The sequence below is a fragment of the Musca autumnalis genome, unplaced genomic scaffold (genome assembly GCF_047663935.1).
Source record: "Musca autumnalis isolate F117 unplaced genomic scaffold, ASM4766393v1 scaffold_3, whole genome shotgun sequence".
In the NCBI taxonomy this organism is placed as follows: Eukaryota; Metazoa; Arthropoda; class Insecta; order Diptera; family Muscidae; genus Musca; species Musca autumnalis.
The window spans coordinates 721,322-736,350 of NW_027411866.1; the positions used below are offsets into that span (position 1 = coordinate 721,322).

General features: G+C 34.7%; 2 protein-coding genes across 5 annotated transcripts; one reads left to right on the forward strand and one right to left on the reverse strand.

Moving 5' to 3' along the window:
• Positions 1-3,027: 3,027 nt before the first annotated feature.
• Miox (Myo-inositol oxygenase) lies at positions 3,028-4,691 on the forward strand. Its single transcript, XM_073974199.1, has 3 exons — positions 3,028-3,187; positions 3,252-4,003; positions 4,446-4,691. Exons 1-3 carry the CDS (start codon positions 3,170-3,172, stop codon positions 4,552-4,554), a joined length of 879 nt encoding a protein of 292 aa, XP_073830300.1. The 5' UTR covers positions 3,028-3,169; the 3' UTR covers positions 4,555-4,691.
• Positions 4,679-14,043, reverse strand: su(w[a]) (suppressor of white-apricot). 4 transcript variants are annotated; one of them, XM_073974197.1, is made up of 8 exons: positions 13,716-13,992; positions 10,544-10,560; positions 10,204-10,370; positions 9,414-9,601; positions 8,379-9,351; positions 7,892-8,308; positions 7,696-7,824; positions 4,679-5,537 (listed from the first exon to the last, which is right to left on the reverse strand). In XM_073974197.1, exons 3-8 carry the CDS (start codon positions 10,244-10,246, stop codon positions 4,822-4,824), a joined length of 2,466 nt encoding a protein of 821 aa, XP_073830298.1. In that variant the 5' UTR covers positions 10,247-10,370; positions 10,544-10,560; positions 13,716-13,992; the 3' UTR covers positions 4,679-4,821. The 4 variants fall into 4 exon arrangements, with proteins under 4 accessions (XP_073830298.1, XP_073830299.1, XP_073830296.1 ...); XM_073974198.1 differs by having other exon boundaries at positions 10,544-10,556; positions 13,716-13,822; XM_073974195.1 differs by lacking the exon at positions 10,544-10,560 and having other exon boundaries at positions 13,716-14,043.
• Between the last annotated feature and the right edge of the window lie 986 nt (positions 14,044-15,029).

The window sequence follows — 15,029 nt, forward strand, 5'->3', positions numbered from 1 at the left end:
TTTCAATGCTCAATTTAAAAATGTCCATTTTTTGTTTTCCGGTAAAATGTTAGTATAACGGTACTATAAACGGAATATTTTTGTATGTCATCTTAAAGACAACTCTTCAGCCTACAAAATTGTTTATTGAATTGTTAAAAAATCTCAACTCGTTTCCATGTTATCAACGTTTACATTTTTTATTTCAGCTTGCACCACTTTCAGTGACAGTCACTGTATATTACTTATAAGGGCCAAACCTATAGCTCTGCGTGTTGCGTGTGCGTTCAAAAATACAAAAACAAAATACATGTATTTCAATTTGAAATACATGTATTTTGTTTTTGTATTATTGAACGCACACGCAGAGCTATAGGTTTGGCCCTAACTATTGTGTATATTTGGATCTTGTAAAAAAATATGTATGTCCAGAGCTATCTACCCAGCAAACCAAATGTCGGATATTCGACATGTCTGAACATATTTCGTCGTTCATATTTTGCTCCGATTTCAAAATGAAATCGGTAGAATTTCGGAAGTGGAATTTTTCTTATCTTTGAATAGATTTCTGAGCAATTTCGGAAATAATGTCGTATGAAAATCGGATGCACCTTTCGAATTTTCGTACAGATTTCCGAACGATTTCGCAATTAATGCCGTATGAATATCGATGGAAAAAAATTCTTTGATGCATTTTTTAATTTTGACCAATTTTTCCTTGTTGTTTTTCTTTTATTGGAATATTGTAATTTCGAATATTTTCACTTGTGTTATCGTTTTGTAGTTATAGTATATGAATATGTTGAGTCTATCAACACTAGCATGAATTGTTATATGTTGCATTTATATTTCAAATTTGTATATGCGAATTTTATAACAATCACTTTATTTTTCGACAACAAACTACGAACTGGTTTGTTATTTGTTAGATACATACACAAAGTAGGTATACCGGCATAGTGACTGACAGTGGTAGTTGTTATGCGAAAGGAAATTTGTTTCCGACATTTCGCTCCGAATTCATACCGAATTCGGAAGGAGAACATTGGTATATTCGAAGGGACATTTATTTCCGAGATTTCGCTCAGAATTTGAAAGGAAATCTGAACGAAACCCCCACGAAAAATCGTATAGAAATTGCTCAGACGTGTCGGACATCCGACATTTGGTTTGCTGGGTATATGTATACGTATATGTCTCGTAATCAAGTCAAAACAAATCGATGCCTTCACTCGTTTTGTATTTATTTTCGCAAAGAAAATGAAATAGTTTGCAAAATATTTCCATCCTTATCAGAAAACTATTGTTTGACGTTTAAATTAGCGATCAGTTTAAGTGTCAAAAGTCACAGCAAAAAATTATTGCTGTAAAATGTTATTGAATAATAAATCTTACAACATAATTCTCTTGCTTATTACGTATGTACATTAGGGGGGGCTATAACGAAAAAATACTACGTTCGTGCCATGTGGGGAATATTATCCTGATAACGAAAATGTGTTTTTAAGGTCGATTCGGTCAAAAAAGTTTCCGCATCAAAAGCAAATTCTTAAAGCTTTTTGAGAATTCTTTCTTTATCCCTTTCGGCCCGAATTTTTTCCTTGTATCAGCAGTTATTTTAAAAACATAGAATTAATGTGTATGTCAAAACTAAGATATACGGGTATGTGATGAAAACCGAATCGACTCGATTTGCAGAATCGAAATGGTATATAATCGGAGTGCCGTTGATGATATATATAGTTTTTCTTCGCAAAAGCCCCTTATTTGAATAATATTTGTAAAATCCATTTTCAATTTCATTAAAATATTCACCAAAATTAGAGATATACGATTTCGATTTATGGCAAAACGAGTGGGATCGTTTTCCATCACATACCCGATAGCGTAAATTGTACTCCACATACATATTTCGGAAGATGCTGTACATATATCTAAAAATTATTTGGGCAATTATTAAATGCAAATATTATAATGGTTTAGGAGTGTACCTTTGAGCCTAATTTTGAAGATTGAAGTGAAAATAAATGTTTAAAATATCGCGATTGGATGGTCTGATATTGATAATTACATTCAATTTCTATACAAAATAGCTTATTTTGTTATGAACACATTAAAGAAATAGCTGCAATGGGACAGTTGAAAACAGTCGGTGCGGAAACTTTTTAACTATAGGGGAAGAGTGGCAATGCATTTATATTTTTCAAAGCTCTATACGGCTATGTGGTGGTATATTTGATATTTGCAATAAAGTTAGAATGCTAATTTAGATAAGTTCGTAGATATCGATAATCTTCCATACGTATTTCTAATCGGTACGAATTGATATCTCCGTAAAAAAGACACCATTATTTAGATATTCACAATTATTAGCGCTTCCATAAAGTAAACAGATGGCAAATCTTTCACATTTATTTCAATATTTCGTAATTAACTTCGTTGGGATCGCATTTTTGACTTCAATACCAAATTTGGCTTTTTTGAATTTTCAAAAAATAAGTCAAACTTTCCTATATCGAATCGTTTTATAAAGCATAACATAATTTGAAGGAAGTGGTTGCATGAGATGCTAAATATGTATAAAGATAGATAAACTTTGCTATTTTTAATCATTCTGATGTTTCGTTGACTTGAATTCTGTGTCAAGGGATTGGTGACAATACCCTGACAATTGGTTAAGGAAAATTTAATGCTCAGGATCCTAGCGGTTTGACGATTGGACATGGTTAACATTTTTTGATATTAAAATTACATGTTCGCTTAGAAGAGATTAGAAACCCAAATGTGTACAGCCCTTGATTTATTTAGTTAAGAAACAGAAAACTAACAGAACAAAATCACAAGTCATGAAAAATCACATCGGAAAAAACCATTGTACCATTGTGTGACCATTCTATTCTGATCGCTTTACAATTGATTTCTATACTTGCTAAGCGATTAATTATACTATAGAAACACAACCTATACACAACACATACCTTACATAGAACATTTTGCGATTTTAATTGTAGACCATTTGGTTATCAGGCTCGCGCTCTCTCTTGCTCTCGCCCTCTCTTAGGAAGTATAAAAAAGCTGTGTTTCGCCTCGATCATGTCAAAAGTGAATTTCTATTGAAACGAAGCGGTTTCGACGTTAAGAGCGAATTAATTTTTGAATAAACCTGAAATTTGCAAACAAATAATACAAAATGCGCATTTTGCAAGAGGTAGTTACCGTGAAAATCAAGCATAAATTTTATTTGCATAATCTGAAATTTGATATAATCTTAGAACCAGATCGATTTCATTGATCCTTCGGAATTGTTACGTCCTGAGCCAAGTTTTGCTGAGAAGAGTCTATCGAAGTTCCGTGATTACAGCATCGATGAAAGCGATCCTCTCAAGGAGCGCGTACGGCAAACCTATCGCTTAATGCATTTGAACCAAACGGTCGACTTTGTAAGGAGTCGTCACGAACGTTGGCTGAAATTCAATACTATGAAGGCAACAGTTCGCCAGGCATTGGAAAGACTAAATGATCTTATTGACGAATCTGATCCTGATATTGATTTGCCTAATATAGTTCATGCTTTCCAAGCTGCTGAGCGAGCAAGAGAGGAATATCCAGAATTGGATTGGTTACATTTAACAGCTTTAATTCATGACTTGGGTAAAATAATGGCATTCTATGACGAGCCGCAATGGTGTGTCGTGGGCGACACATTTCCTGTTGGATGTGCATGGGGCGACAGTATAGTTTATAGAAAGGATAGCTTCGAAGGTAATCCGGATGGCGATAACCCTTTGTACAATACCAAATACGGAATGTATGAAGCAAATTGTGGTATCGACAACCTCATGATGTCCTGGGGACACGATGAATACATGTACCAAGTGCTGAAACACAATAAGACAAAGCTACCGGACATAGCCTGCAAGATAATCCGCTTCCACTCTTTCTATCCTTGGCATAATGGTGGAGACTATCAACACCTTGCGAAACCAGAAGACGAAGAAACCAAAAAGTGGGTTTTGATTTTCAAGTAAGTACATGATATAAGGGCGGCATCGTCACCAAAAATGCCAAAGACGTAGCTCAAAAAAAAATTATAATAACAAAATTCGTTTTTTTTTAATCTAATACATAAAGCTGTACATGCTCTGCTTCTACATTTACAAAAAAAAAACTATCATCATATTCAAAAAATTGCATTTCGGAAAATATTCTAACATTGCTGATGTTGTTGTAATGAAAAATCCCAAAACCAAGTGTTTCCCCGGTTTTGGGTTCATTACTTATCCCCATTCGTACATGACTGATAATACCCAAAATACTCGCCTTCATAAGATTGACATTCTATAAAACAGTTTTCATTTACAACGTTTTTTGCTTTTGATTTTCTTAGCTACGTCTTTAGGCATTTCTGGTGATGACATGTACTAAAAGTTTAACAACTGAAATTTCGTTTTTTTTTTCTTAATTAGTCGATATGATTTGTATACTAAGAGTGCCAAGGTTCCAGACATAGACTCGCTATGGCCATACTACCAAAGTCTTATCGATAAATACCTACCTGGGGAATTGGAATTCTAAATTACTTTAGAATGTAACAACTCTTGGACTGTGATTAAGTGACCTTTTTTTAAATATGTTATGTCCGCCGCCTTGCGTCACAATTTATATTAAGCAAATAAAAATAGTAAATAAAAATTAATAGTTTTATAAACAAACCAATAGTGTTTTTATTTTCATGTTATTACCTATAAACAACATGCTAATGATGAGCATTAATATATACATACATGCTACAATGCGGGTCACTTCATTGGCATTAGTGGGCAAGGCAGATTGTGACTATGACTAGCCATAACGCTGTCTCTTATCTCTGTGAGCGCGTTCGCCCCCATAACAATCCGAACTGTCACTGGAACAATCGTCGGAATACGAATAGGAACGGGATCTATTGCGGCGATGATGGCGTACGGAGGATTGGTTGTGGCCTCGTGAACGCGATCGAGATCTGGTCCTTGATTTCGATTTTTGGCGTTTCTTTGATTTCTTCTTTGATTTCGACTTCTTTGACTTGGATTTCTTGGATTTGTGTGATTTAAGTTTGGATAGAGACTCTGATCGATGTTTGTGTCGTTTGCCTCCTTCGTCCTCATCGTTACTTGCTTTTGAGGAAGTGGAGGGTGATTCATGTTTCCTATATTGTCGTCTATTCTCAGTAACAACCTTTGAGCGAACTCCTTCCTTTGTCCTACTTCTTGATCGTGACTTTCTTTTTCTTGTCGGATTAGTGTCGGCAGTCAAGAGCAAGCGATCATCAATTTGTTTGGCAAGCTTTGTTGACGGTGTCACTTTTACAGGTAACAATTGGGCAATATTTTTATTAGAGCCTGTAGTAATAGTGTTTTCTTCTTCACTGTTGTCTTCCGGGCCATAGGACGTGATAGGTATAGATTGCACCGAACCCTCTGAATCACTAGCACCTTCATCCATACACGATACTTCAGTGTTTCCATTATCAGCCTTTGTCATCTGTTCGGCGCTGTTATTGTCTCCGGATGCGACGGCTAAAACAAATTAAAACCGTTACCATCAATAGTTATCTGTATATATTCCAATTATATGTATATATTGTATATATTCGAAAAAAGAAAAACGGTTAGCCTTAACTTTTAATGATTTTGCTTGGAAAATGCAAATCCTGTCGAAATGGGACTAAAGAAAATATTGTAGAGAATTTTCACAGCTACAACATTTTCTCTAATCCTATTTGGATAGGACATGCGTTTTTAAGCAAAATCGTCAAAACCTAAAAAAACCCCACAAATGTGAACTTTGACCGCGATTTATTTAAAAATCCCTCCGGCGAAATTTTTCGTTTTCCCCTCTTATATGTTTATTTATGTTTCTCTGCACATTTTTTGTTTTAATATTTTGTTTTTAATATATAAAACTTTCTCAGAATCGTCCAAAGTACTTTAAGAACTAAACTAGTCAATAAAATCCAAAATCAAAATCAATCCCACGGCAGCGGGTTCTTTCGTAACCATAGTGTTTCGGCCAGCGGCTGCCAACCCAGCATCAAACCTACGGTTCCATGTATGTTTTTATGCTGCTACAACAACAACAACAAAATACAAAATCGTTTTAGAACGGTCTGATTACCATTTGACATCAGACAATTTGTATGGAGCCTCCTCGCAAACCAGTCAAACTCCCTACATACTTTAAAATCGTTATATCGTTATATAATGATATCTAACAACAAAAATCGCATCACAGGATTGCTCATCAATACGTCACCAGTTGTACATTTCCTTCTTTAAGTTGTTTCATGTAATTTTGCACATTAATGTACAGTAGGGTAAGTGCTCCTAATCCGGCATGTAGCAGTAGTCGGCATCTTTTTTATTTGAACACAAATAACTAAAAATTGCTATAACAAAATATGAAATGATTTAAAAAATACTTCAATAATATTGTCATCTAACTTTGTGTAAAATTTCATTGAGCTTAGACCATTTATTATATAGGAATTTAACTTTTTGTTAGTGTTTTTCGCCACAACCAAAAATGCATGTCGCTTAAGAAAAAATTAGTGCAGACGCCAACATAATAATGTCTATAATTATATTGCAAAAAACAACTTTTGAATAACATTTTTGTTGTGATGGTAGATAATATTCAAAAGAACACATTAGAAAAAGAAATTATTAAAAATTATTGTAATTCGGTCATTTAAGCTGATGCCGACTTTAGGGACATCAAAATGTAATGTTTGCCAGAAGTCAGCATAGGGTGAAAAATTTGCGCTTTGTCAATTGTTTTTAGCTCGAAATTGTAAAAATATGTTTAATAAATACTTCAAAGTATTATTAATAAAAATAACTTCAATAAAAAATGGGGCTTTATGCGATTTTAGGATTAGGTCTAGTGTGAAGTGCGTGCGTTTGTGGCATGCCAACAATTAGGTTATAGTTACCGACTATAATTATAATTATATAATAACTTATTTATTTAAGCAACATATTTAAATTTTCTTATTTGCTGATGAAAAATTAATTGGAATTTGAATAAAAAATGGAAAAAAAAACTATTGACTTTTTAAATAATTATATTTATGTTGTAAACACCTTAAAAGAATTTTATTCTGAATTCCAAATGTTAACAAAATCTTAAAATGTTTTACTTTTTAAAAGCAATATGGATTAAAATAAATTACTTGTGTAAAAGGGGATTTCTTTGTTGTTTAAAATAAAAGAAATCATCAGAAATCTTTACTAAAATACGACATGCCGACTACTGGAACATGTCATGCCGACTGTTAGGAAGTGGTGCCGATTACTAGCAGAAAAGCACTATTTCACTAAATTCGAATTTTCTCAACTTTTATAAGAAATAATTTAACATTTTTTATTTCACCGAAAAGTAAAAAAAATTTCAACGCATATAAGCTTTAGTTCATAGCAATTGGAAAAATTTACTCGGAATAGTGAATGTTTGGAATTAGGCAAATCCTTAAAGTGCCGACTATTGGTGCGCTTACCCTACATACAACGTATGTTCCACAACATTCCCGAATGGACAAGGGAGACCTTCTGAGTACCAGGCGGAGGTGCTTATCACTTATCCCAGTTCAGATTACGGGTATGTAATTTTGGACAATCTTGTACTGTTCAGAGACTACGGACTGCTGTGGATATTCAAATATTGAAAGGTACTTACCTTTAATCTGATTGAGAAATGCCATAGCTTTTCTTTTACGTTCCAATTGCAATTGTTTTTCCTTTGACACAAGTCCGCCCAATTTCTCTCTAGCAATTTGAGCCAATTTGTCCTTGACCTTTTCCTCAGCTAAATCAAAAACAGACATCAGCCCAAATCTTCTACACATCCTTGGGAATTTGTTTCTTATACATACCCTTTTTCAGTTCTTTGTGTCGCTGCTGTTGTTGTTGCTCGAATATAGCGTTACGCTCTGCTTCTGCTTTTGTTGTGGCAGATGATGCTGATCCAGATATCAGTGGCAGTTTCAGTTGGTTTGTCACGGGAATGGTTGATATCGGAAGCAAATTGTTAACCGGTAAACCACTAGAATGTCGAAAGGCTAAAGCTGCTGCTGCTGCCATTTGAGCATTTCGGGCTATTAATTGAGATTCGACTTCAAAAATAGCTTTTTGCACATGTTCCGGAACGTGCCTATTAGGATTATTAGTGACCATGTTGGCTGATGTTGTTTGCTTCTCCTCATCATCGCTTGTATCTTGTGGTAAAACAGGTGGCTGGAGGGCTGCATTTGGTGATTCGTCTTTTGTTTTTATAGAAAAACAAACGGGATCTGAACGAAAATGAAAATATACATAATTTCCGTTTTCATGCAGTGTGGGCAACAAGTAAAAGGTACTTACTGTTAGAGTTTTTTTCTCGCGTCAAGCCCTTTTTGTTCATCAGCGCTTCTGCGACTTCCTTGGCCTTGCGTTGTTTTCTTTCCTTGGATGCGGCATTAACGTCCCCGGTTATTTTATACATATAATATGGATAATATTCACTGTCAGGTAAGAGAAATGTAAAACGCTCCGCCGATTTACTCCGCAGAGTCTCTTCGAATTGACGCCCATTTTTTATGACATACACGGCAGTTTTGTCTATAATATTCTTGAGGTTTTCAGTTGGCACGGGAAACTCTAAATTTGGGGGAGTTTTTTCTTTCTTGAATGGAGGAGAGGAAGATTCCTCAGTTTCATCATTACTTTCGGAGTCGGACGAATAGTTTTGAGCTAAAGCTAAAGCACTTGAATTCTTAAGGATTTCTACTTTTGGGCTGGCATCATCCACATTAATTAAAGTACTGTTTACGGTCTTCCGACTGCTAGAGTCGGACTCATCATCTTGCTCCGTTATGAATGTTGCACCGTTATACTGCAAAAGGACTGGAGTGATAGATGGAGAATTGTTTGTGCTTTCTTGTTGTGATGAAGCGCTTTGTCTTGACGATTCATCGTGCAACTCTGCTAATGGCACTCCTTTAATTTTACTAATCAATTGGGTGTATGCACAATCTGCCGACGGTTTGTACTTGACCATTGGTACTAAGACCACAGGTTTTTCTTCAGCGCTAACAACTGTTTCTGCAGACGTTCCAAATGAACTGTCCTCATTATCGCCAGTGTCTTTTTTGTTATATGCCTCTGGATATATTCCACACTTAATAGCATTTATTACGTGCTTGTAATATGGATACAGCATGGAATTTTGTGACAGAAATTCAAATTGTACGTTGTTGGACTGTTTTGCCTTCAGGAGTATTTCCATTTGCGCTCCCTGAGAAGCTATAAATCGGGCTGTTTTCTCAATAATTGCATGTTGTTTCATGGTTTCGGGCTGAAAGGAAATTATGTTATGTAGTAAGAGATTATGTTTTATTTATGTTTGCCAAAACTTACCAAATGCATGTCGGACGGGACATGAAAGTTGCATGGCAACTGGAAGATTTGTTCAGGTTCTTCACATGACGGTGAATTGCTGAACTCATCACGACTTGGAACCGTTTGTTTTGGCTCATCATATGTATGACACACTTGACTGTAGCCACCACCATTTGTTTCTTGTTTCAAGCGTTTTAACTCCTCCTCTATTCGGACCAAGTTCAGGTGGATGATTGCCAAATATGCCCAAAATAAACCCAAAAAAACGTTAGAAGAAATACAAAATTTCAGCATGAGTCACTGTGCAGGACATACAATAACGTAGCCGAAGGCATTTAATGTTTTTAGACAATTAGTAGGAGACATATTTGAAAGCAAAAAATAAATGTTATTTTTATAATAGTTTTTTCTTTGAAATTCGAACGATTCTATTCGAACGCAGGGCTCCACATGCCAAAATATCTGGAATCGGCAAATCTGAAAGTAAACATTAATCGAATGTGAATTATGTGCAATATTTACCTGTCTGCTAAAGTATATGGTTATTCGGTTCGCTATTTATTGACAGCGCAATGTGTACCGTTCACAATATTCCGAATGATGTGAGGGCCAACTGCAAACGCCATACTGTTGGAAACTACTTACGTGTTCTCTGTAGTTCTATATTTTTAAACTGCCGGCTTTTATATTCAAATAATATACTTAAAACATAACAAATGTTGCATGGCTTCGATCGTCCAAGGACTTATAAGAACGCTTCGTAGTTATACAATTTAATATGTATTATTCATATTTGTTTCCAGCTTACCTTGCTTTGTTATTATGTCTTCCTCGTTTTTGTACAAAAACATGTATCGTTCCTCTTCACACAATTGTTCAGCCCTCTGTTCTTCGGCACTCAAATAATCTAATCGGTTTTCGTAACCACGCGGCTCGTAAGGTGTAAGATCATAGAGCGCTCCTCGCACATCATATCTATAGAATTACATTTGCCGATTGCGAGTATTCGGTTGATGAAACAAGAAACGTTGGAAATTTTTGGTTTGAAAGAAGAAATAACAACAAATTAGAACAGAAATTGTAACTCAATTCAAAATAAACTAATGACTATGTAGTCTGATGAGTTGTAATTAATGTTGAATACGTACCGGCCAGTGCAAACTATCTGGAACATTTGTACAAAAAATATAAAGAAATTATAGGCTGTTATTCCTATGGCATATCCTGAAGTGGATTGCAGGAAATAGTAAAGCTCATATCCTGTTATCCCTCTAACAAATCAACACCATTCAATTATTGAACTCTATAGTATTGTATATATTGTTGGAAAAAGTGCAGTGTCAACAAAGATATAATACTTCCAAAAGTAGACTGGCGATCAAAAGCAAGACGCCAGTCTGCCATCGCAACTCATGGAATAAAAGCCAACTCATAATCTTTCCCAAACTACGGAGTTAACATCAGCATGAATCACTGATTAATTTATATATAAAAAATAACGAATAACGAATCTATAACGAAAAACACATCGCCGAAATAAGGATCATCAGGAGTACATTTGGTAAAAAACTTCAAAACGATCTATAGACAACCCTTAAAGTATCTGCAAATATTGTCCGATGTAATCTAGACTGGTTTTAACTCAAAGGGAAAAAATCGATGTCGTTTTTTTATGCGGCTTCCTCCTAAAATGTTTAGTTTTGTTAAAAATTACGATTGCCAAAGTTTGAGCTCAATCGGAATATGATAACACGTGCCACTGGGGCCTCAAAGTTTCCATGGGTCCATTATATAGCTAATATTAAAATCTGACCCGATTTTCAAAATTTTTTGTACGATTCCATGTTTAACCACTACAAAGAACTGTAAAGTGTTTTCATCGATTGGACAATAAATGTAAATCCTATCGGACGTGGACTTACATTTAAGACAAATTTGACGATGTGCAAAGTTTCGTGCTCATCAGTCATTTTAATTCAATTCATTTACAGCTGTTGTTTCATTATCTCAGGAAGTATAGATTTGCCCCTGAAAAACTGTACAGTCGTAATGGGAAATTTTGTGTGGGAGGTACCTGAAGAGGTGAACCGATATAATCCATATTCCATCCTGATCTATTTTTTCAAAAAATATGCGATGTGCAAGGAACACTCCGGTTACTCCCGTCCGTCTGTCCCCCCATTAAAAATTGTAATCAAACTACAGACCACAATTAAGGGCCAATCCTCACGATAATGTCCTATCTTCATTACTAGAACATATGTTCCACACATGTAAATTATATTTAGAAAGGAGCTCTTGATCTTTCCACTGATGCCAATTATGTTGTTGTACGTCGTTAGATAACGCAGTTACAGCCTATTATATAGATGTATCTCACAGATTTAATTGTGTGTTGTGTAACCATAATCATGCTAGAGGTCATAGTAATAGTTCAATACTGACAAAATTTTGTACGAGGTAAGAGTTTCGTTCAAGGACGATGCCATTAATTTTGGATAATGCTCGGATAGTGTATGGCGGGTGAAATTGGCAATTACTTCTGTTGGAACAATTTTATAGAGGAAGGATAACGAAACTACTGTGTAGCAAATAATTGGGTTCTTCATTGTTTTATTTTGTTTGTAAAGACCTATATTTACCTACCTCCCATGCAAAAACATGCGGCAACAATGATAAAGAATTTCATTTAATTTATTTTTAATATCAATACATAGAAAGCCTAATGAGGCCAATTGCATTGTATAGAAAAATTTATGTTAAAGTTGTAATTAAATATGCTAATAATACATACATACATATATTTTAATAAAAGAATTATAAACTTATGAATAATTTTATATCATGATGATGAAATTTTTCATATCATGATTCAGAAATTCTCAATTTTTATGTTGAGGCAAGATACAATGATGTACGGGGTCTTAAAATATTTGTCCTACCTTTGGTCCACAAATTATTAGAGGTTTTCGTCGATTTGGTAAAAATCACAATACAAATTCTAATTTTTTGAAGAAACATACATATTTGTGTTTTTGACAAAAACTGTTCGTCTGTGCATTATTAAAAACGGAAAATAACACCATATGTTTCCAGAACTAACGGCATATGTATGTGATATATCTCTGGTATGTTGTGATATACATACAGTTTCGTTCAAAATAATAGGAATGCCCATACACAAAAGAGAATGGTCCAAAAACATGGTTAAACTTCTCCATATTGGCCTATTTTGTATTTGTTTAACATTGTCCGCATCCCAACTGTTAATTCATTAACAGAAATGTGGCAGTTTGTTTTAAATTATTTACTGTTTACACCACTATACATCGTCTCCAAATTTGTTGTTCAAAAAAATAGGAGTGTGAAAGAAAAAGGATAAAAAAAAATATTTTTAGTTGAATTTACTACCAAAACTGTAATTTTTAGTTGATAGTAAATGTGGTTGTTGTTTTCACCGCGCAACGCGTCACACAACGGACCGTATGTATTTGGCCCATTACTTGTTCTTATATTTACTATAAGTACCTACCTATAAATTTCATAAATAAATATTGCTGATGATCCTATTTACTAAACGGCGTTAAGCTTTTTAAGTTAAGTACAAACGGGGTATTAGCCGTTTAATCTATAATTTTACCTTTATTCCACAGTAATATACACTAGATATTTAACTGGTTACCATTCAATCTACTCACAGTGCTTTAGTCTGGTCAATTCAACATAGGAATGTCATTGATCTTGAACGTATAGTTCCATTTCGTTATAGTTATGCGGCATGTAATGAATTGTCTGCTCTGCTCAAACTGACAAAACAATACGAGCCCCTATGACATCCCCATGTTAAATTCGTCGGTCTAAAGGTAAATTTTAAGGTGACCAGTAAAATATCTAGAACCACTGGGAATAGACCGTGTCCTATGCAGGTCAAACGCACCAACACAGAAAACTAACTAATAGAAATTAAGTTTTTTATACATATTTTCTGCGGTGGCAAGACCAAATAATTAGAGTTGTGCCGAAGGAACTATATGGATCTATATAGCTCACTTCGCAGTTCCAATGGCCCACATTTTTTCTGTGAACAAACTGGCGTATACTTAATATCACATGTTACATTTCATGATGTTACTCATACGTTTTGGAACTAGTACAAGGAACTGGAAACTAGACTACCCAACTCTACAAATAATATGTATTATTAAATAGGAGCACTTTAGAGGCTTTATTATTTGCTTAAATCCTGCTAATCCAGGAAATCAGACATCATAAACAGAAAAAACAGGATACATACATAATGGAGAATGAACAAATATTAACCTGTCAATTTTCAGAGAATCATCGCCCATCCAAGGAATTAAGTGTTTGCCTTGGTCTATTTCGAGTGCCTTTTCATCATCACGGAAAATTTTACACGCATAACCAAAAACCAATAGATCAATTTTTTTCTCCGTATCCGTGTTTTGCCATGTTGTTGTTTTTCGTAAAATGCCTCCTCCACTGCTGGAAGCATCAGCTCGCGAATACGACATTACGATTCTTTCTTCGGAGCCTTATTTTACAATTATTTCTTTCTTTTATTTCACAAATTAAAACTTCCGTTTTTTGGACACACAAGACAACACTTAAATTTTTGCTAGGGATTTGTAGGTCGCATTTTTGATCGATTTCTGTATTAGTACAAATTCGAATTCATTTTTCGAGAGTAATGCCAAGTTTACACTTATAGTACGTTTAGTCCCGGTCCACACTAGCGTGAATTTCATTAATAAATTTCAAGAAATTAGGCGTTCTTAAATCGAATTCCCCACTTCAGCAATTTTATGATTTTACTCTACTATAAAAGTCGATCTAGAGACGCATAATTTCATGCAATTTTTTTCAAATAAATCACTCTAGTGTGGACCGGGACTTACATATAATCGGATTTAACAAACCCACTGGGTTTTAAACGTCAATTCCATTGTGCATACGTCAAATTAATCCTCTTAAAGAAGGTTAACCCGGCAAAAGGCTATAATATAAACATAGCCTTATAGGCCGTTTATATATAACAAGGTTAACCCAGTGGTTCTGGGTTTCAAATGTCATTTCCATTGTATATACTTCAAACAAATCCTCATAAAGAAGGTTAACCCTGCAAAAAACTATAATATAAACGCCGTATTATACTCCGGTTACACTTAACCGGATTAACCCAGTGCGTTTGGATTTCAAATGTCAATTCCATAGCGCAAACGTCAAATAAATCCACTTGAAGTGGGTTAACCCGGCAAAAACTCTAGTGTAACCGTACTATTACGCTCCAAAATCCACTGTATTTCACGAAATCCTGAAATGCACCCCGTAGTTTATAATACGGTTACTAGAGCTGGCAAACCATCGATATTCCCAACATTAGATAATTTCGATTGCTATCGATATTATCGTTAAGTTGTCATCGCCATTAATTTGGAGATAAAAATGGCGGAAATGTTAAGGATTTTCTTGAAATTATGTAAAAGTAGTTCACAGAAATGTAAAGGAGAACTACTTTTATTTTATAAAAAATGTAAAAAAATATATTTTATTTTACTGAAAAATGAGTACGTGTGACTACGGACTTTCTTACACACACATAACCGAAAGCAGCGA

Coding starts and splice junctions, on each gene's coding strand:
- Miox (XM_073974199.1), top strand. Junction 4,004..4,445: donor AAGTGGGTTTTGATTTTCAA/GTAAGTACATGA, acceptor TTTCTTAATTAG/TCGATATGATTTGTATACTA.